This window comes from Phacochoerus africanus, chromosome 15 (assembly GCF_016906955.1).
Source record: "Phacochoerus africanus isolate WHEZ1 chromosome 15, ROS_Pafr_v1, whole genome shotgun sequence".
Taxonomy (NCBI): Eukaryota; Metazoa; Chordata; class Mammalia; order Artiodactyla; family Suidae; genus Phacochoerus; species Phacochoerus africanus.
The window spans coordinates 11772747-11793495 of NC_062558.1; the positions used below are offsets into that span (position 1 = coordinate 11772747).

General features: G+C 49.7%; 1 protein-coding gene across 2 annotated transcripts in view; it reads right to left on the bottom strand.

Annotated features, from left to right (window-relative positions):
• SCARA5 (scavenger receptor class A member 5) overlaps window positions 1-20749 on the bottom strand; it is a 132956-nt gene that overhangs the window by 51104 nt on the left and 61103 nt on the right. For both annotated transcript variants that reach the window (XM_047760395.1, XM_047760394.1), the window contains exon 4: window positions 8199-8873. In XM_047760395.1, coding sequence (XP_047616351.1) covers window positions 8199-8873 — 675 coding nt within the window. The remainder of the gene's footprint in view (window positions 1-8198; window positions 8874-20749) is intronic.

The following is a 20749-nucleotide window of genomic DNA, read 5'->3' on the forward strand; positions in this document are numbered from 1 at the left end:
ATATGAGATCAGAGGGTTTTAATACACACAAAACAGCCAGGCAGCCAAGAGCAAGATGTCCTGATAGATTCCCAAAGTTGGCATCATCCCCAGCCCCTAACCAAAGTTGACAGCTATTTAAGAATTCAATGGCACACGCACAGGGGAAAAAAGTAATCAACAATTGAAAAATGCATAAGTTACACACAAATCATTCAAGGGGGACTGGGCTATGTGACCACCTTCCTATCTTCTATGAAAAAAGCAAAGTAAGGAGTTTCCACTGTGGCATGGTGGGTTAAGAACCAGACTGTAGTGGCTTGGATTGTTCTGGAAGTGCTGGTTTCATCCCCTACCCGGGTTAAAGGATTGAGCATTGCTGCAGTTGCAGCTCAGATTCAATCCCTGGCCTGGGAACTTCCACGTGCTGTGGGAGTGGCAAAAAAAAAAAAAAAAAAGAAAGAAAGACAGAAAAGCAAAGTCAGACTGGCCATGCTGACTAGATGAAAAGACTGGGACACAGCACACGTTTGGAACATACCTAAGGTCACACAGCAAAGAAGGATAGAGCAAAGAAGCAAATGAGTTTACAACTCCCATTCCAGCCATCTCCTGGCCAGGTCAAGGCTGCAGCAAAGGGGGCCAAGAGAGGTTCCTGCACTGCTCTGGCAGTTACAAGGCAGTCACCCTCCCTGCCTCTAGCACAACCCCTTTTTACTCTTCTCTGCCCCCTCCACCCCTCCCTGGGGGAGCCAGCCCAGCACTCCAGGAATTAAGCAGGTCAAAAATGCCATGGACCACACCCTCCCTTTGTTCTATTTGCTCTGACCCAACGTATGGACCCTCCCAGGACTAATTCTGGCAAAGAGGATGCTGCCCAGTGGACTGACCCTTGTGGCGAAGCATCAAGGTGGCACAGAGATCAGGTGGAAGGTGGGGTTGGTGGGCGGACATGGAAAATCTTGGGTTCAGGTCCTGGTTCTCCAAAATCTAAGTAAAAATTCCTGCCTTGGGCATTCGTCATGAGGAGTATGTGAAATCAAGGAGCTGGTGCATGTAAAGGGGCTTGGCAAACTTTATAGGTTACCTGGTGGTTTCCTGGCCACCTGTACCCCACTTTGCACAATGCTTCATCAGAACCACTCTGAGATGCCCAAGGATGGTTATTCTAAGTGGCAAAGCTTGGCTGGGTCATTCAGGGAGAATTGGGTCTGAAAAACATGCTACACGTGGATATAGTTTTTAAGACACAAATAAGGGGTTCGGGAGGGCCTGTCCTAGAGAGTCACTGGGGAGAAGCTGGAGTGGACAGTTAAAGGGGGGTGCTGCTTTTCAAGTCTTAGTCACGTCCTCAGGTGGTACTGGCCAGGTCAGAAGAGCCTGGGTCGTGGCCAATCTGAGTCTCATGGGGCCAGGCTGCCTGGAGCTCTGAGGACCAAGTGCCTCTTCAAACCACTGCCCATGGGTGATGATGCACTCTTGGGTTTGTCAATTTCTCAGAAGCTGGGGCTAACAGTCTGGCGCTTGCTTGGACTCCCCCCTTCCTCTGCCCCACCCCCTACAAGGCTGTCACCCAGGTGATTATCCAGGTGTATCTCTACCTCCTTCCTCACCGCCTCACTCATCAGGGTCCTCCCAGCTTTGTAAAATACCTCCTTGTCTTCAGCCTTTCTCTTGAACTCGCTTTGCATACTGCTGTCCAATTTATTTCATTAGAGGCAAATGACCCAGAACCCTTGCAGCCCCTCCCACCGCAACAGGCGGCTCCCTGTGATGGAGACCCAGCAGACCTTTCCCAATCCGACCCCTGCTTCTGCAGACTCACTGTCTGACACCCCTGGACACAAACTCTTCCACCTCGGCGTAAACGTTCTGTTCATGGTGTCCCCAAACACTGGCCAAATCCTTTCCTTTCTAAGAGGCCCATCAGTCTTGGCCCTAAAGTTCACCTTCACGCTCACCCTTCCGATGTCTGAGGGTACCAGGGCGCAGAGCCAGAAGGAGCCTCAGACATCACTGTGTACACACTCTTCAGGGGAGCACCCTATGCCACATGCCAGCCACTGTCGCTCCCCTCAGACTGTGGTCCCCAAGGAGGACAGGCCTATCTGCAGGGCCAGAGCCCCACTCTCTGTGGCCCTGGGCCTCACACAGTGCTAAGCCCATAGGACAGAATCAAGGGATGACTTCTGGGCCGTCGTAGACGCTGTTACAGCATCAGTGGTTCCAGTGGTCCCTGGATGAGCTTTTAAACTGCTCAGCGTTGGTACTGTCACTGTCTCACCTTTATTATTATTATTATTATTATTTTTTTGTCTTTTTGCTATTTCTTGGGCCGCTCCCGCGGCATATGGAGGTTCCCAGGCTAGGGGTCGAATCGGAGCTGTAGCCACAGGCCTACTCCAGAGCCACAGCAACGCGGGATCCGAGCCGCGTCTGCAACCTACACCACAGCTCATGGCAACGCCAGATTGTTAACCCACTGAGAAAGGGCAGGGACGGAACCCGCAACCTCATGGTTCCTAGTCGGATTCGTTAACCACTGCGCCACGACGGGAACTCCCTTTTTTTTTTTATTATTATTATTTTTTTAATCACTGGAGCAGAAGTGGGCTGGGACAAGGAGGAGCAGAATCTACTTCTCTGTCATGAAAACATCCCAGAACCCCTCCACGGAGCTTCCGGTCCCCTGTGCCAGCAACCCTCTCCACCGCCTTCCACAAGGTGCTCAGGGACTGGGAGGAGGAAAGGGGAACCTCCTGGCCCTGTGCCCCGGGGGCCCCCTCTGAGCCTGTCCACTGGTCTAGCCCACCCCCTATGCCGCCCCAGTGCCGTTCTGTCCTTGCTTGGCTGTGCTGAGCCGCTCCAGCTGGAAGCATCCTTCAGAACAGAACAAAGGATTTGGGATGGAGCATTTGGGAAAAACACCAGGATTCTTCTGGGGACCAGCCAACAGGGAGGGAAAAGCAACCCGTTCTCCCTTCCCAGATCCTGGCACGAGCGACGGGCTGCGGGACTCGTGTGTGTGCTGGAATCTGGACTGTGACCCGCCAAGAACAAATGACCATGACAGCTGATGCAGCGAGCCCGAAGCTAGCCACACAGTGACCAAGATTGTAATGTAAACACCCCTGCAGACCATGCTAATCCCGGGCGGCTGCTGGAGGTGGGGTCCATCCACTGATTACTCTGTGCTTCCACTGCCCTGATGTCACTGGGCTCTGGATTCTCAGCGCTATTACGTTTATAGTCATTTATGGTTGTGAGCTCTCTCACTTCCTTCATTCCCGGCACCCTCTCCATGACCCTGAGCATGTGCGCAGGGCTGCGGCTCCCCCCAGCCTGCAAGGCCAGCTTTCCTCTGAGCCCCAGGCAAAGGGCTGGTGGGCGAGGCTGGGTGCGACCGCTAATGCCCACAGCACGCCCTCCACTCCCGCCCCAGCAGAGTCATCGGATGTGGAAGGCGAAACAACAGAGCCCCCTGCAACCCACCCAGGGGTCACCACCAGTCTCTGGTGGGCTGGAAACCCCACCTACAGGCCACTCTGTTCGGAGAGATGCCCACCACCGCCAGCACGCCCTGTGCCCCGAGGCCAGGGCCCAGTGTTCCAGCCTGGAAGCCAAAGCCCCACTCCTGCTGTGATCATTTTTGAATGGGACCCTCTATGCTACTAGATAGTATTTTTTTTCCTCGAAAAAGCAGCCCAAAATTTGCTTTGCCAACTTGCTTTCATTAATTGAGAGATGGATCTGCTAGTCCAGCTGGACCACTTGCTGGGGATTTGATGCAGGCAAGTCATTTCCTTGTTCTGAGACGCAAGGTCCTCAACTACAAAATGACAGGAACAGACCAGAAGATTTCCGAGCCCTATTGTCACTCTAACCTTCTGTGAGTCTATAAAACAGTCATGGGGCAAAGAGAGCCGTCTGCATACGGCTGGAGAGTCTTGCCTTCAGGCCTCTGCTCACCCACTGACCCTTCCTGGGAGGCCCCCCTCTCTGGACGGCTTTCCTCCTCCTAGGACGCCTCCCCTGTCTGATCATCTAGGTTCTCTGCTTCTTTCGAAGCCACAGAGAGATTTCAACAGATGTGATAAATGCTGAAAATCCAAAGCAGAAAACAGAATGCACCACTGTGAATGTACACAAAAGATAAACCAGAGACCCAGTCCTAGAAAACTGTATAACAAAGTGAGAGAATGAAACTGCTTGGGGTCAAGCTCAAGAATAACATAAACAAGCTCATATTTGAAAAATATACATAGCGGAGTATTTGTGGCTTCTGAGCCAGGAAAGGGCAGAGTGGGAATGTATGTGTGTGTGTTTCAAGACTAAGAGAGGAACCAGGCAAAGCTAGCGCAGGAAGGCCACACGGGCAGCAGTATAGAAAGGCACGAAAGCTTACCTAGTCAAACATCCCTTATCCAAAAGCCAGTGCACAGTTTTGCACCATTCAATATGTCAAACAGAACGCTCTAAGCTCCCCAACTGGGTCCCTGGCAACTGTGAGAGAGCGAGGTGAGAAAGGGAGACCCCAGCCGCAGTGGTGGCCCTGGGAACTAGAGAGGCCACGTTCATCTCTGAAGAGCCAGCAGCCGAGCAAGAAGGCAAAACCAGAAGACTGAAAGGCAGGCCTGGGCAGAATTGAGATGACACGTCAGTGGGACACTTGGTTTCAGAACCAAAGGAAGATTACCTGGAGGATTCCAACAAAAGAATGCCTGACCCAGGGAGTTCCCTTTGTGACTCAGAGGGTTAAGAACCTGACTAGCATCCATGAGGATGCAGGTTCGATCCCTGGGCTTGGTCAGTGGGTTAAGGATCTGTCATGGCCAGGAGCTATGGTGTAGGTCACAGATGTGGCTCAGATCTGGTATTGCTGTGGCTGTGGTGCAGGCCGGCAGATGCAGCTCTGATTCGACCGCTAGCCTGGGAACCTCCATATGCCATGGGTGGGGCCCTAAAAAAAAGAAAAAAAAACAAAAAACTAAGAATGTGTGGATCCAGAGCCATTTCAACCGAGCCTAGGAGAGTGGACTGAAAAATGAAGAGAACCAGGATATGAACGTTCAGTGAGGCCAAGGAGGTTGCACTGGGCAGCGTGGTGATGCCTGCTGACTGGAGGAGGAAGGCAGGGGAGCACCTGGCAGGGACTAGCCCCCAAATGCAGGAATGGACCCGAGGGACCACCCTCACTTCTCTCATCACAGCTCCTAGCTGGTTTCTCTCCACCCTGGAAAGCCCCATGGCCAGTGACAAAAACATGGTTGCTGAGCCAGAAAGACCCACTTTGCATCTTGGCTTTGCACTTGCCAATTGTGAGAGGAACGCTGGGAAAGTTATTAAAGTTTCTCAACTATAAAGTGGGTTCAAGAATGCCTTTTTTGCAGGATGTGAGGGTGGGCAGTCTTTAATGTCTACTTAGAGAATGAACGTCGACAAAATGTCTGGCTTGTAGGTTATGATTTGGTGTCACGGCTATTATTAGTAAGTACCGAACAGACTGGGGAGGTCAAGGAAAAGCTAAGACCCCAGGGGTGTGGCCTTGGAAGAAGGCATGCTACCTCCTGCTCTCTTGCCATTTCTGAGAAATGAAACCCAAAGTGACCCAGTACATAAAATCAATCCTCTGGTGGCACAGGTTCAAGACGTAACAGCTGTTTCACAAACATTTCTTGAGTTCCAGCCACATATATCACACTATGAAGTGCCGGGGCACGCAGGGGTGGACAGATGAGGGTGGATGGGCTGTGGCGGCTGGAGCACTGGAGATTGGGTTAAAAGTCTGGCCTGGCCATTGAACTGTACACTGAAACGGGTGAATCTGATGGCATGGAAACTATACCTTATTAAAGTTGTTGAAAACAAAAGTCCTGGGGTTGATCAATTCAAGTCATGTGGCATTAAGCAAGCCAGGTATTACCTCCTGGAGCCTCAGTCACTTTTCTGCAGGAATCTGACCTGCCCTCAATACCGAAACTTCAATAGTGGTGATGGGGAAAATAAAATAACGTGTCGAAAGCACTCTGTGAACTGGAAAGTATGATGCGAAATGGAAAGCTCTATCAGGACTACTTTCTGCTCTGATAAATAAGAGAATCTCAGAGGCGGAGGTCAGTGAGCTAGAGAGGCCAGAGGGTTCTTGGGAGATGGGTTTTGAGCGAGATCAGAAGGACCAGTGGGATTTGGATGACGAGGAGGAAAAAAGAGGCACGGCCAGAGGAGGGACAGCTGAAGTAAAGCTAAGGCAATGGAAAAAGGCGGGCCGTGCCTCTGGGGCAGTGACATGATGTGTCCCATTGGACTGGATGCTTCACTCAGGGCAGGGGGTGCAGGTTGGCCATCTGTGGACCATGTATGAGCCACAGATGTGCTGTATTTGGCCCACAGAGTTAAACAACTAAAAATTTCTAGAACATTCCATGTTTCTGGTTTGTCTGGAAAGATGAGAAGACCTTGTCAACACCAGGCCAAAATGGGCTGGAGGGAGTTTCCGTTGTGGTGCAGCAGAAACGAATCCAACTAGTATCCATGAGGATGTGGATTTGATCCCTGGCCTCGCTCAGCGGGTTAAGGATCCAGCATTGCCATGAGCTGTGGTGTACGTCAAAGATGTGGCTCGGATCTGGCGTTGATGTGGCTGTGGTGTAGGCAGGCAGCTGTAGCTCTGATTGGACACCTAGCCTGGGAACTTCGGTATGCGGTGGGTGCAGCCCTCAGAAGCAAAAAACAAACAAACAAAAAAAACAAACCCAAAAAACCCAAAAAACCAAATGGGCTGGATGTGTCATAGCCTCTACTACTCCCCTAATACCAAAGTCATATTACTCATTGACATTGCTCTAGTGGCCCCTGCAGACAGTTCTGTTTGCAACTCTTGGTCCAGGGGAAGAGCTGGAGGAGAAGGCAGGAAAGATAGGCTGGGGCCAGGTACGTGAGAGTAAGTATATCAGCTCTGGGATCAGAAAAGCCGTGGTCCAAATCCTGGCTCCATCATCTCCTAGCCTGGACTATGTGAGCAGCTTTCTGACCTTAGTACATCAGGGTTGTTTTTAAAAGACATCCTATGAGATAACATGGTACGTGATGCAGCTGGAGTTCAAAATGGCCTTATTGTTGTCCCCTGTCAGGCTAAGGAGCTTTTGACGAACCAGGCAGATCTTGGGAAGCCACAGAGGGTGACCCTGCATGGGGTCATGCAGGAAAAGTGCATTTTGTGAACTGTGCCTCTGACAGTGATGTGCAAGAGTAATAAATGAAGCTAACGAATTGTTAAAGTGCATTCTTCCATCTGGATGAATATAGATCTTTAACAGCCTGGAAGACCAGGTTCAAACTTAGAATTCTCCAACTTTCTGTAGCTCTACCCACTGGAACATCATGCATATGGTCAGGCCGTCCAAGATGGCCGTTCTCTTGCTCTTTGTACATCTCTTACTCAACCAGTGCCTGCTTCACCTTCGCCCTGACTGACCTTCCTATATACTTGCCCTGGCCCCAGCTAGTGATTGCTCTTATCAGAGGGGCAGTGCTTCTCTGCTGGTTTCCTGATAACCCATGAGCCAACCTGACATCAATTCCTTCTATAATTAGCCATCTCCCCTCCCCCTAGGAGCAAAGACTGCTGCCCCCTCCTGCCTGCCTCCCTTTGCTGCACAGGGTGGGGTGTCACTCTGGGACTTTGCTTCAGACCTGCAAGCTCCCCCATCCATCATTAAACCACTGATGCCTCAGTTGCTGACTCTGAGCTCTTTCTTGGTCTTAAAGCTGGGCAACTACAGGCCTAGTGGCCTGTGGGGTGCAGCCCAGCACCATGGAACACCACGGAAGCTCCAGGACACTAGAGGAGCACCTCTCTGTTCCCAGCCTGAGCCCCTGCTTTCCTTCCCAGCCGAAAACTCTTGGAGCTGATGCATCTAAGCCTGAACACCCAGTCCCGCATGAGCCACCCTTGGCCATTCTCATGCCTTGGGGGTGTGTACAGGGAGTGTGCCATCCGCTGAGGAAGTGGGGTGGGGAATGGAGGTAGAGGGGCAGGGAGGAGGTTGAGCCTGCGCAGCCCTGGAAATGCAGAGAGCCAATTTGGGCAGAACACTGGGGTGGGGGGCGTGGAAGTGCAAGACTTAGTACAGGGGGAGGGGGCTTGGGGAGGTAGGTTCAGGAAGAAGGCCTGAGCAGGAGGAGCCCAAGCTGTCCCGGGGGCCTCGGCTGTCGGGTACCTTTGGCCAGGGAGATGTTCCGCAGCGCAATGGAGTGCTCCCAGTCCTTGAGGCGCAGGTCCTCGGTGACGCTGTTGAGCACGGCCAGTTCCTGCTTGAGCTGCAGCTCCAGGCCCCGGTGCACAAGGCGCATGCGGCGCGCGTCCTCGCTGGCGTTGCTCACCAGCACCTGCAGGTCCCGCAGCCGTGTGCCGTGCAGGGCCACGTCGTAGGACAGGCTGTGGTTGAGGCCGCGCAACGCGCCTCCCACGTCGGCCAGCTCGTCACCCAGGGCGCCCACCCGGCGTGCCAGCCCGTCCAGCAGGCCGGCGTGGCGCCGCAACAGCAGCTGACTGCGGTTGCTCTCTACCTGGAGCTGATAGAGCTCCAGCTGCGCCGCGTCGCTCTGCTGGCCCGTGCGGTCGCGCAACAGGGCCACGGCCTGCTCACTCTGAGCCGCCTGCGCCTGCAGCCCCCACAGCGCGCCCTCCAGCCGCTGCACCGCGCCTGCCAGCGCCTGCAGCGAGTCCGACTGGTTCTGCAGCGCGTCCTGCGCCTTCCACACCTGCTCGCCCAGCTCCGCCTGCAAGGGCGCCTGTAACAGCCGCAGTTGCAAATCCCGGAAGCTCTCGTTCAGCCGGTTCACGTTCCGAGTCAGCGCCTTCAGGTCGTCCGGGGAGCTCCGTGGCCTGGACACTGCGTAGGAGGAGGAGAGGCGAGAGATGAGGCGGCTGGAGGCGCCCCGGAGGCCCAGAGCCCGGTATTCAGTAGGTGCTCAATAAACACCAGATGAAGGGCAGGCAGAGGTAGACGATAGACAGTAGGCTGCTTTAACACCTTAGCGCCTCTCTGTGCTCAGCCAGGGGTCCTCAAACATGTCTGCCCATTAGAATCACCTGACCAGGCATGGCAGAAATTATGGTTGGATGGGTATGGGAGGTGACCCGGGCTTTGGAATGTTAAAAAGAGCCCGTGATGCACTCGGCAAGCGGCGGCAGAGGTCTTGGATGTGGCTCGGATCCCGCATCACTGTGGCTGTGGCTTAGGCGGGAGGCTGCAGCTCTGATTTGGCCACTAGCCTGGGAACTTCCACACATTGTGGGTGCGACCCTAAAAAAACAAAACGAACGAAGAGTTGGAGATAATCCCAAGGTGTTGATGAGTTTGGAAACCTCTGGCTGCATCTATGGATTAGGTTGATCCACTGGAAACTGTCTTTTCTGTACTTTGGAAATGACTGGTTATCAACAGGTTCACGTGGCTCACCCTGCACTATTGTGTGTTATCGTCTCCACTTTAGGAGGGAGGTACATTTCTTATCCCCTTTTAGGGCCTGAGCTGGTAACCGTTGCCCCAAGCAGCATAGCAAGTAAGTCTTGGAGCCAGGATTCCAACCCACAGGGCTTGCTTGCATCCAGATGCTTCCCTACAAGTTTGCTAGGGAACTGCGGGAAGGGACCAAGCCAGTGACTCAGCCAGGCCCTGGGCAACACTGTTAATTCCCAGCCTACTGAATTCAGGGTCCCATTACCCCTGGGCGGTGCAGATACTTTTACCTCCAGGCCCTCCCCTCTCTGCCTCTGACTCTTCTGTAGATCCCCTATTTCCCTTTTCAGGCCAACGACCCATCTTGGTGATTTCCCACCCTTTCCTCTTGGAGAGGTTTCCTTTTCTTGGTTAGAATCAGCTATTTGGTTAGAATAGCTGATGCAGGAGTGTGCATCTTAATAATTATAATCTAGCATCCAGTGTCTCCTGGACACTCATGGACTGCTCTCAGGCACACTACAAACCTTGGTGCCTCTTGGGATGTCTAGCAATGCTTGTTGTCTGTTTGCTGTGCACTGTCCACAGCTGTGTCCCTCTCTGCGCTGCACACCAGGAAAATGGCAACTAATGGTGGGGGTGGGGCAGAGTAGGAGGTGGGTGCAGATGGGGCACAGAGGGAATTTTGCCTTCGAAATCTTGGAATGAGGAGTCGGAGAACTTGGTACTGCTTATTCTAGCAGTGAGAAGATGTGGCTAGAATAGCTCTCTTCCCTTGGAGTTCCCCTTGTGCCTCAGTGGAAATGAACCTGACTAAATCCATGAGGATGCAGGCTCAGTCCCTGGCCTTGCTCAGTGGGATAAGAATCCAGTGTTGCTGTGAGCTGTGGTGTAGGTCACAGAGGGGCTTAGATCCTGAGTTGTTGTGGCTGTGGCATAGGCCGGTGGCTACAGGTCTGACTTGACCCCTGGCCTGGGAACCTCCAGAGGCTGCCAGTGCAGCCCTGAAAATATCAAAAAAAAAAAAAAAAAAAAAAAGAATAGCTCTCTTCCAGAATCATGGGAATGGGGAAGGTAGGGTGGAAAGGGCTGGGGCTGATGCTTCTGGATGTACAGCATTCATGGTGGCTGCTCTGGAGGAGATAAGTTATTTCAGATTAAATTCAGAGGCTCACAGTGCTGGATGGGCACCTCAACTTCTCCCTCACCCAGCACACTTTTTTTGTCTTTTTAGGGGCACACTCTTGGCATATGGAGGTTCCCAGCCTAGGGATCAAGTCCGAGCTGCAGCCACCCGCCTATACCACAGCCATAGCAATGCCAGATCTGAGCCATGTCTGCCACCTACCCAGCAGCTCATGGAAACACCAGATCCTTAACCTGCTGAGTTAGGCTAGGGATCAAACCCACATCCTCATGGATACTAGTCGGATTCGTTACCACTGAGCCATGTTGGGAACTCCTCAGCACTTTTTAAAAAAGTTTTATTGAAATATACTTAATTTGCAAGGCTGTGATAATGTCTGCTGCACAAGAAAGTGACCCAGCACTTTAATCTCCAAGAAAATCACACTGTCCAGCCTCTGCTTAGACCCATTTCTCCACCTTCGGTTAGTTCTAACTCATGGAATGTTCTGCATTCTGTTCAGACTTCACATCTGCCTCCCTGTAATTATCTGTCCATTGACCCTGCCCTCCAGGGTCACAGAAGGCTAGTGAATTTTTTCTTTCCCCACAAGACAGCGCTCCAGAATCTCAAAGACAGTTATCACATCTTTACATAATAATGTTTCTGGTTTAAATCTGCAGTTCCTTCACGGGCTGTCTCATAACTAGCTCCTAAGCCCCCAGGCGTTCTGGCTAACCTCTTTTGCACATACTCAGTGTGTCAGCATCCCCTTAGAGGGTGGGGTTTGATCTAAATGTGGTTTTCCAAGGTGTGCAAAAACTAATCCAAAAATGGTAAAAGGATCATTAGCATCATTCTGGACCTAAGACTCTCTAATATGGCCCAAACTAGACCCAGTTTAGCTTCATCTGAGCTTTTCAGACTTTGGTCATAATTTTAATCTCTGTGGTCTTTGGTGAAGCTTCCTCAATTTACAGAAAAAGAGACTGGGGCCAGGAGAGAATTTGCAATCTGTCTAATGGTACACTTCCCAACTGCTGGCCCAGGGGGTTCTGGCTACTGATGCACCGCTCTGCTAAGTGAGCTGAAGAGGTTCTGGGGAAATGATTCCATGACCCAGTCACAGCCCAAGTCACCACAGGAATTGTCTGCCCAAGAAATCATCACAGGCCAGGATTGGATGGTGTGTTTGTCCAATATTCAACCCAGATGGGTTGATAAGTATTAGAGACAGGACAGTTGGAAACCAGAAAGCCTGATATTTTAGTGTCGGTCTCTGCTCTTGATACCCTGGAATTCAAAGAGACACCGCAGCTTATCAGAAGTAGTAAAAACCATGTGCTTTGTAAATTCTGGTTTTAACATTGGGATTGTGAGTGACTAAGAGACATAGCACAATGACTTGATTTATGTCACAGGATGGGTTTAAGGTTCCACTTGCTCAGATCAGCCAGCGACGACATCATGAAATAGGCAATTTCCCTTACTCCCCATCTCGGCCAGCTCCCACCAGTCCCTCCTTCCCCCTTCACGTGGTCTCCATGACATTCTGGGGCCCTGTGCCCTTGGAGGCCCCTGGCCTTGCCCATCAGCCCCTCCTTTCAGAACCTACCGGCCCTAAGGGCCCTTCTCTCCATCCAGAAAACTGGACTGAAAATCACCCGCGTGGGGAAGGCCGATAATCAGCTACCCATCCCCAGAGAGTTCACTGGGGTCTTTGATTATAGTTCATTACACAACCTATTTTAACTTAAAATAAAAGAAGGAAATCCACGATTTCATGACCTCCAACAAAGCACACTTGTTTTCTTTTCATTTCCTTCTTCTAATGCCATCCCTGTGCATATCCAATCTTTACAGTTTCATTTCTGGGTTTTTTAAACCTAATACAATTATTTCATAAACGTTTCCCCAACCTTTTCTGTGTCTTTTTTTTTTTTAATTTAATTTTTTTTTTCGACTGTGCTTGTGGCATGTGGAAGTTCTTGGGCTAGGGATTGAACCTGCACCATAGCAGTGACGCTGAATCCTTAACCGCTAAGCCACAAGGGAATGCCTCTCTGTCATTTAAAATTATATTCTTGATGGCTGCCTGAGAGTCCATTGAGGAGATGCAATAATTTAATTTACCCATTCTCAATCATGGAAAATAAATGCAGAAAGACTCTCCTTCTTTCAAAAATTTTTTTACCAATAAATTGCCACAGTTGGATTAGTAGAGCAAAAGTTATAGATATTTTTATGACTCCTAAAAATTCCAGACAAATCACACAAAAAAGAATAAAAACAAACCAAAAAAGTTTAAAAAATTCTAAAATTTCCCACCAAATCACTTCCCCCAAAGTTATACCTATTTATATGTACATTATAGATTTTTTTAATTTATTTTCAGTCTTTTTTTAGGGCTGCAGTCATGGCATATGGAAGTTTCCAGGCTAGGGATCAGATTTGAGCTGCAGCTGCTGCTGGCCTACGCTACAACCACAGCAATGCCAGATCTGAGCCTACGCCACAGCTCATGGCAGCACCAGATCCTTAACCTACTCACTGATCGATGCCAGAGGTCGAACCCCAAGTCCTTATGGTTACTAGTCAGGTTCCTTACTGCCGAGCCACGATGGGAACTCCAACATTATAGGTTTTTAAATGTGCCAGTTTCTGTGAAACCTCAGTGTACTATTACAATTTTCATTGGTTAATTTCACAGGTACAAAATGGTACCTTGCGGGTTTTTTTTGTTTTTTTTTTTTAACGTTAGTATAGTCCCATTTTAGAAGTGGCATTTTCAAGGCAATGCATTAGCTGAAAGGAATGACGTAGGCATTTTAGATACCCAGGCTAATCAGAACAAAATTTTCTGGAGGGGTAAATATTCTTTGGGCTCCAATCATGCTATAGAAACCCAGAGCAGCTTCCCTCTTTTGGGATCACTTACCCACCCCAGAAATGAACTATCTCCTTCCAACAGTCACAGTGTGTTCTCAGCTCACAATACCCCCTACCCCTCCTCATCACCCATTTAATTCCTTCCAGATGTTTGCTGTCCTCAACAGGGAACAGTTCTTCTTCAAGTGTGACTCTCTTAATTCATGTTTATGCAAACAGTTCATTTATCTCTCTGCCTGCTGTGTTTACTTTTCATGCACTTTATTCTTCAACTTTTGTACTTTCACAAAATGGAGAATAAATCATACAGTAACAATTATAACTGGCATTTCCTGAGTACTTACTATGTGCCAGGCACTGTTCTAAGTGCTTCCTATATTAATACACTTAATCCCCTAACAACCCTGTGCAATAAGTACTATTATTATTATTATCATCTTATTCCAAACAATGAAACTGCGGCACCCAGAGGTTGAATAATTCCCAAGGTCACACAGCCAGTAGAAGGAGGAGACTGACTTTGGGCTCAGGCAGTTGGGTTCCAGAGCTCCCTCTGGAAGGGTAAAAGGCACAAAATAAACTTTTCAACAGAGACACACAAATCTGGAATCAGCTTTGATGGTACTGCGTTCCTCATCAGGCTGGAGTCAGGCTGTTTGGCAGGAATCGTGGATTCTAATTCGGATTCTGATTCTGTTTGAATTGCTGGATACTCATGAGCATGTCCTTGTACGCTCTGTAATAATGAATGCTTCGCATATTCATGTCCGCCTCAGGCCATGCCCTGGGCTAGGCGGTTCTACAGGCACATCCTCTGCAGCCTTCCCACCCACACCCCACCCTGGGCTGGCCCCCTGTTCTATAATTGTCTTTTTTTTTCTTTTTCAAAAAACTTTTATTGAAGTATAGTTGATTTACAATGTTGTGATCATAATTGTCTTATACATTCGTAAAAAAATGATCTTGAGCTGGTTAAGTCAAGGTGCCCCAGACGTGGTCCTCCAGCCTACAGGCAGACAGCATCACCATTTCAGACAGGCTGTTTTCCCAAACACACCAGGCACAGTCACAGTGCCAGCGAGGCAGGGGATGTGTGTGTGAGTCAGAAGGAAAAAAGCTAAGCATTCTGTTTGAGGCTTGGTGACCTAAACGTTGGGCATTGGTGTTAACAACCCTTTATCTTTGTATAAAATTTCGCATCGGGAGTTGCCGTCGTGGCGCAGAGGAAACGAATCTGACTAGGAACCATGAGGTTGCAGGTTCGATTGCTGGCCTTGTTCAGTGGGTCAAGGATCCGGCATTGCCATGAGCTGTGGTGTAGGCCAGCAGCTACAGCTCTGATTAGACCCCTAGCCTGGGAACCTCCATGTGCCACAGGTGCAGCCCTAAAAAGGACAAAAAGACAAAATAAAATAAAATAAAATTTCACATCCATTACCTCTCTTAATTTTCAACGTAACCAATCTTGGGAGATAGGCACGGCAAGTATTCCTAATCTCATAGAAGGGTGAAAAAAGAGGCTCAGAGATGGCACAGATGCCAGAAGCATAAAATAAGGATCGATTGGGATGCTCTGTTCCTTAATCAGGTCCTCTGTCCTCTATACATGCGGCAGAGATGGCTAGTTTCACCTGAATTCCAGCATCTACATGGGGACGCAGGGCAGAAGATGGCATTTATGAAGCACCTGCTGTGGGCCTAACTGGGTTCTAGTCTCTTACTAGAGGGCTTCATTTCCTCTTCCCATCACTCTTGTGAAGTAGGAATTCTGCCCGTGTTCAGATGAGGAAGCTTAGGAAGGTGGCGGAGCGGGAAAGGGGACATAGGCTGCTTGGTCTCTGAAGGTCCTGCTTCCACTACCACCCCTTACACAAAATAGCAGAAAGCATCTGCCCCCCCCCCCATTTCTCTGCTCAAGGACCTGAGCAGAGGCCCTTGTGCCAGCCTAGCAAGTGGGAGGGATTTGTGAGAGGCTGGGGGTGGGGATGGGGGGACATGGAAGTGGCATCTAAATTTGATGGAGGCAGCCCTTGGGGCGGCAGGGGTTAGAACACTGCCAAGTGCCCTACAATTCTCACGAGGTCCTCCTAAGTCTACAGGCAGATGGCATCACCATTTCACAGATGAAAAATCAAAACCTGAGCAATCAAGGAAATAATGCCACCCCGTGAGTAGGAGGTGGACCTGCCTGGAGCTTTCACTGCTCCGCACAGTGGTACTGCCTCGCCTTTGTTTAGGCTGATGATGCTGAAGGGAGCAAGATGGGTATCAGAATTCACAGGGCATCACGTTAAGGTCAGGGTTGGGAAAGGATGAGGCTGGACCGAAACTGCAAAGCAAGCACATCCACTTAAGCACCAAAAAGATGACAAGGGCTTTCTTTCAGGTGGCCTGCAACAATGGGCTGCATTTCCTGAGATCTGGCCACGTGCGACTTGAATAGAAAATTAATTTAAAAGTGGAGAATTGCATAACAAAGACGTTATCAGCAGATCTTCAGCACTTAAAGTGAGGCACATTTTCATGAGGGTCCCCTTGTTTCCAAGAGATAAGAGAGAACCAAGGCCAGCCTCATGATGTGTGACCAGTCCGGTGACACAGCGCCCCACACTCAAAAGGGCCACATGCTTGGAGCTTAAAGCTCTGCAGTCACTCTCTTGAAACTTTGGCTGATTTTACCTTTGAATTTGTGTCTTGTAAGTGCGGGGTTAAAGCAGAGGAAATGAAGCAGATGGGGGCGCACCTTCTTAAGGACCCAAAGAGTGGGGCAGCAGATTGCTAAATTTGGGGTGAGCTTATTTACTTTCTTACTTTTAAGTACCAGACGCCCTGGTTCCTAGCTTAGCAGGATGTCCAGGATAAACATTTACAGGCTGGAGACAAACTTCTGCTTTGTCTGCGGCCCCACCAGCCCCTTCATTCACACAGGGGGAGCCGGAAGCTTCCAGCTGCAGCTCAGAGCAGCAGGAGGCCCCTTTGAGAAGCCAGAGTCTCCATCTTTGCATCTCAGGTGGCCTGAACTTTTTGATGCCCCGTCAGTCTGAAGGCTCATCAACCAGTGTCTCCCGGGGCCAGAGCTTTGCCTGCATAGGTGTGCTCTCCTCCATGCCTGCCTACAGTGGCCTTTGTCAGGGGACTGGCAGAGGTCTCTAAGTAAGCATGCACAGGTGGCCAATTCTAGACTTTTTTTTTGCGATTTCTTGGGCTGCTCCCATGGCATATGGAGGTTCCCAGGCTAGGGGACAAATTGGAGCTGTAGCCACCAGCCTACGCCAGAGCCACAGCAACTCAGGATCTGAGCCGCGTCCGCCACCTACACCACAGCTCACGGCAACACCAGATCCTTAACCCACTGAACAAGGCCAGGGATTGAACCCACAACCTCATGGTTCCTATTCAGATTTGTTAACCACTGAGCCACGACGGGAACTCCTAGACTTTTTTTTTTGGCTGCATCCGTGTGGAGGTTCCCTGGCCAGGGATTGAACCCATACTACAGCAGTGACCCGGGCTGCTGGAGTGACAACGTTAGATCCTCAACTCACTGAGCCGCAAGGGAACTCCTCAATTCTAGGTATTACAGACAGGATATAAAAAACAGCCATGAAGGATGCAGACTGCCTGCCCCGTGGAATGCAACCCAGATGCCCCCCCTTATTTATTTTTATTTTTTGTCTTTTGTCTTTTTAGGGCCACACAGGCACCACATATGGAGGTTTCCAGGCAAGCGGTTGAATCGGAGCTGTAGCTGCCAGCCTATGCCACAGACACAGCAATGTGGGATCCGAACCACACCTACACCGCAGCTCACAGCAATGCCAGATCCTTAACCCACTGAGCAGAGCCAGGGATCGAACCTGCATCCTCATGGATACTAGCAGGGTTCGTTAACCACTGAACCATGATGGGAACTCCCAGATGCCCCCTCTTTAGACACAGCCCCTCCTCTGGCACATTGACGAGCACAGGCTGGGAGCTGGAGGAGGCATGGAGTGTATGCTGGCTGGTGGCAGCAGCAGCCATGGGCGCCCACACGAGGGCGGCCTGGCATGACCTCAAAGGGAAAAAACCCCACCAAGATGTCGATTACTTCCCCAGAGGTGTGGCTGGATATTCTGTGCTCCTGGCACAAGGGCTCCCTTTGGTGGTCCAAGCAGATGGAATCTCTGATAATTTGCTGTTGATTACTGTGGAAATGGGATACAAGACAAATGATAAGTCAAAAGGCTCCTCCTGAGGAGGCTGTCCCCAGGTTCCCTCTTTCGGAGGCAAGAATATCTGGAATCATTCCCAGCAAGGTCAGAAGACCCAGCGTGTTGATGGGGAGCATACATCTAAGAGGAAAGAGGCCAATTCTTTGGGAATTCGCAAGTGGAATGAGCAACTCGCTCTTTATTTTAATTTTTATTTATTTATTTATTTTTGTCTTTTTGCTTTTTCTAGGGCCGCACTGGCAGCATATGGAGGTTCCCAGGCTAGGGATCTAATGTAAGCTGTAGCTGTTGGCGACAGCCACAGCCACAGTAACACGGGATCCAAGCCGTGTCTGCAACCTATACCACAGTGCACGGCAACGCCGGATCCTTAGCCCACTGAGCAAGGCCAGGGATCAAACCTGAAACCTCATGGTTCCTAGTTGTATTCGCTAGCCACTGAGCCATGACGGGAACTCCAAGCAACTCGCTCTTTAAACTGAGATGGTGCCTAGTGCAGAGGCTTGAACCCTGGCAGCTGGTCCATAAAGAGCTGTCAGATGAATGAGTGAATGACTGGAAGTGGAGGGTGGAAGGAGGCTCAGAAGTGCCCACCTCTCAGAAATAGAAGAGCTTTTCCTGGCAGAGGTGGCAGGGTGGCCCTTGGGCCAGGCCTTCCTCTCTCTCAGCCCACCCAGACCTACAACGACCAACTTGGGGTCAGGGTGTCCTGGCAACACCCCACTTCATCTGCACCTCCCACCTCTGGCTATCTGCCCTCAGGGCTTCTGTGACTTCTCAGAATCAGGGGACCTCGTCCATGTGTGGCCTTGACCCTCTGGGAAACCTTGACCTATGCAGGCAGGAGCTGGTGGGTAAACACTCCCCATAGATAACTCTGCTGCTCTTACCACATAGCTGCTTAGAACCTCCTGGTAGGACTGACCCAGTAGCTACAGCAGATGCCAGCTCAAGACTACATCCCTGTCACTGTTTTCCCTCCTTTATGACCCCCTCCCCCCTCCCCAACTCCTGCTTCCTGGGATCACTTCTCAATAAACTACAGGCCCGCTCTGATGTCCATGGACATTTCAAGCTAAGCTAAGAAGCATCCCTTCCCCTCTCAACGTAAAGAGGCCAGCTCTCCTCCCATCTTTTGTCTGCAGACTCCCCCGTGTACATCCTGAGTCGCTTTTGTCCCTAAGAGATCACAGATGAAGTTGAATTGGGGATACACATTTGATCATTCATTCATTAAGTCATTTAATACTTGTGTATATTGTATGTATGTAAGTGACCAACTCACTATATGGGTTTGGTCAATGATAAATACAGAGAGGTCTAAAATACAAGCTTTCCAGAGTTCCTGTCATGGCTCAGTGGTTAACGAACCCAATTAGCATCCATGAAGATGTGGGTTCAATCCCTGGCCTCGCTCAGTGGGTTAAGGATCTGGTGTTGCTGTGAGCTGTGGTGTAGGTCGAAGATGTGGCTCGGATCCGCATTGCTGTGGCTGTGGTGTAGGCTGGTGGCTACAGCTCTGATTAGACCCCTAGCCTGGGAACCTCCATATGCCGAGGGTGCAGCCCTAAGAAGACAAAAGACAAAAAAAAAAAGAAAGAAATGAAATGAAATAAAATAAAATAAAATAAAATACAAGCTTTCCTATCAAGAGATGTATCATTTCCTTAGGGAGGAGAGTACACAAAGGAGAGAATCTGTTTTAAAACTCTTCTGTTCTAGGGTGTTTCAAAATGTAAAACTCTTCTGTTCTAGTGTGTTTCAAAATGTTCTCTGCAAAAAGAAAACCCAAAACCAATGTTAAGATTATCTGAAGAATGGATACAATGAATGTCATGAGTGAACATTCTTCAGCAGTCGGGCGTGGGGGTGGCTTCTTGTTAGATGCCTCAGTCAGTCTTGCAGAGAATGAGTTGGAAAGAACAGGACCTGGAGGAGGTTTGGAAACTGGGTAGGAGGCTGGAGTCCTGGTGACAGAGGAGGGGCCTGAAGCCTATTAGGATGGAGAAGAAGGACATACAAGATGTGACAGAAATAATATTGCCAGGACTGAGTGGCCCCTTAGAATTGGAGCTTGAAAAATAGAAAAGCCTTTTTTTTTTCCCCCTTGGGCCCACAAATGCAAAAGTTCCCAGGCCAGGGATCAAACCTGCATCACAGCTGCAACCAGAGCCATAGTAGTGACAATGACAGATCCTTAACCCACTGAGCCACCAGGGAACTCCCAGGAAGTCTTTAGTACTGTTGAATAACATGATGTCAGCCTGGATGAATCAAAATTTTTGGGGTGGGGAGGGTCCACTTTTTAAAAAAATTAAAGTATTGTTGAATTACAGTATTGGGTTATTTCTGGTGTACAGCAAAGTGACTACATATATAAAATATGAAATATTTTATAAAATATGAAAAGGAATATGTATATATAAAGTGACTTGCCCCATGGTACGTGCTCAGTGATTTTCCAGGCACTTTTTTTGTTGTTGTCGTTGTCCTTTTGCCATTTCTTGGGCCGCTCCCGCGGCATATGGAGGTTCCCAGGCTAGGGGTCTAATCGGAGCTGTAGCCACCGGCCTATGTCACAGGCATAGCAACGCAGGACCTGAGCCACGTCTGTGACCTACACCACAGCTCACGGTAACGCTGGATCCTTAACCCACTGAGCAAGGCCAGGGATTGAACCCGCAACCTCATGGTTCCTAGTCGGATTCGTTAACCGCTGAGCCATGACAGGGACTCCTCCCCAGGCACCTTTCTTTGGCATTTAAGCTAGAGTCACTACTAATATACAATATAATAAAACCCTCAGCCTGTAAGAAGCAGTCCATCCAGAAAGGGGGTCGTGGTGTCAGTACTGCCCTTTTAGAGCCCAGACTTGATCTTATCTCTAGCAGTTTTCATTCTATTAGAAAAGGAGAATAAAACAACAGCAAAAGAAAACCAAAAAACCCTGAAACCTAACTTGCTGGATTTCACTTAGTACCTAGCTCTTCTAAGTATGTGGTGCCCCTCTCCCATCACAGAGCAGAAACTCCTTTCTAGAATCTCATTTCATCAATGGGCTAGCAAATGCACCATTC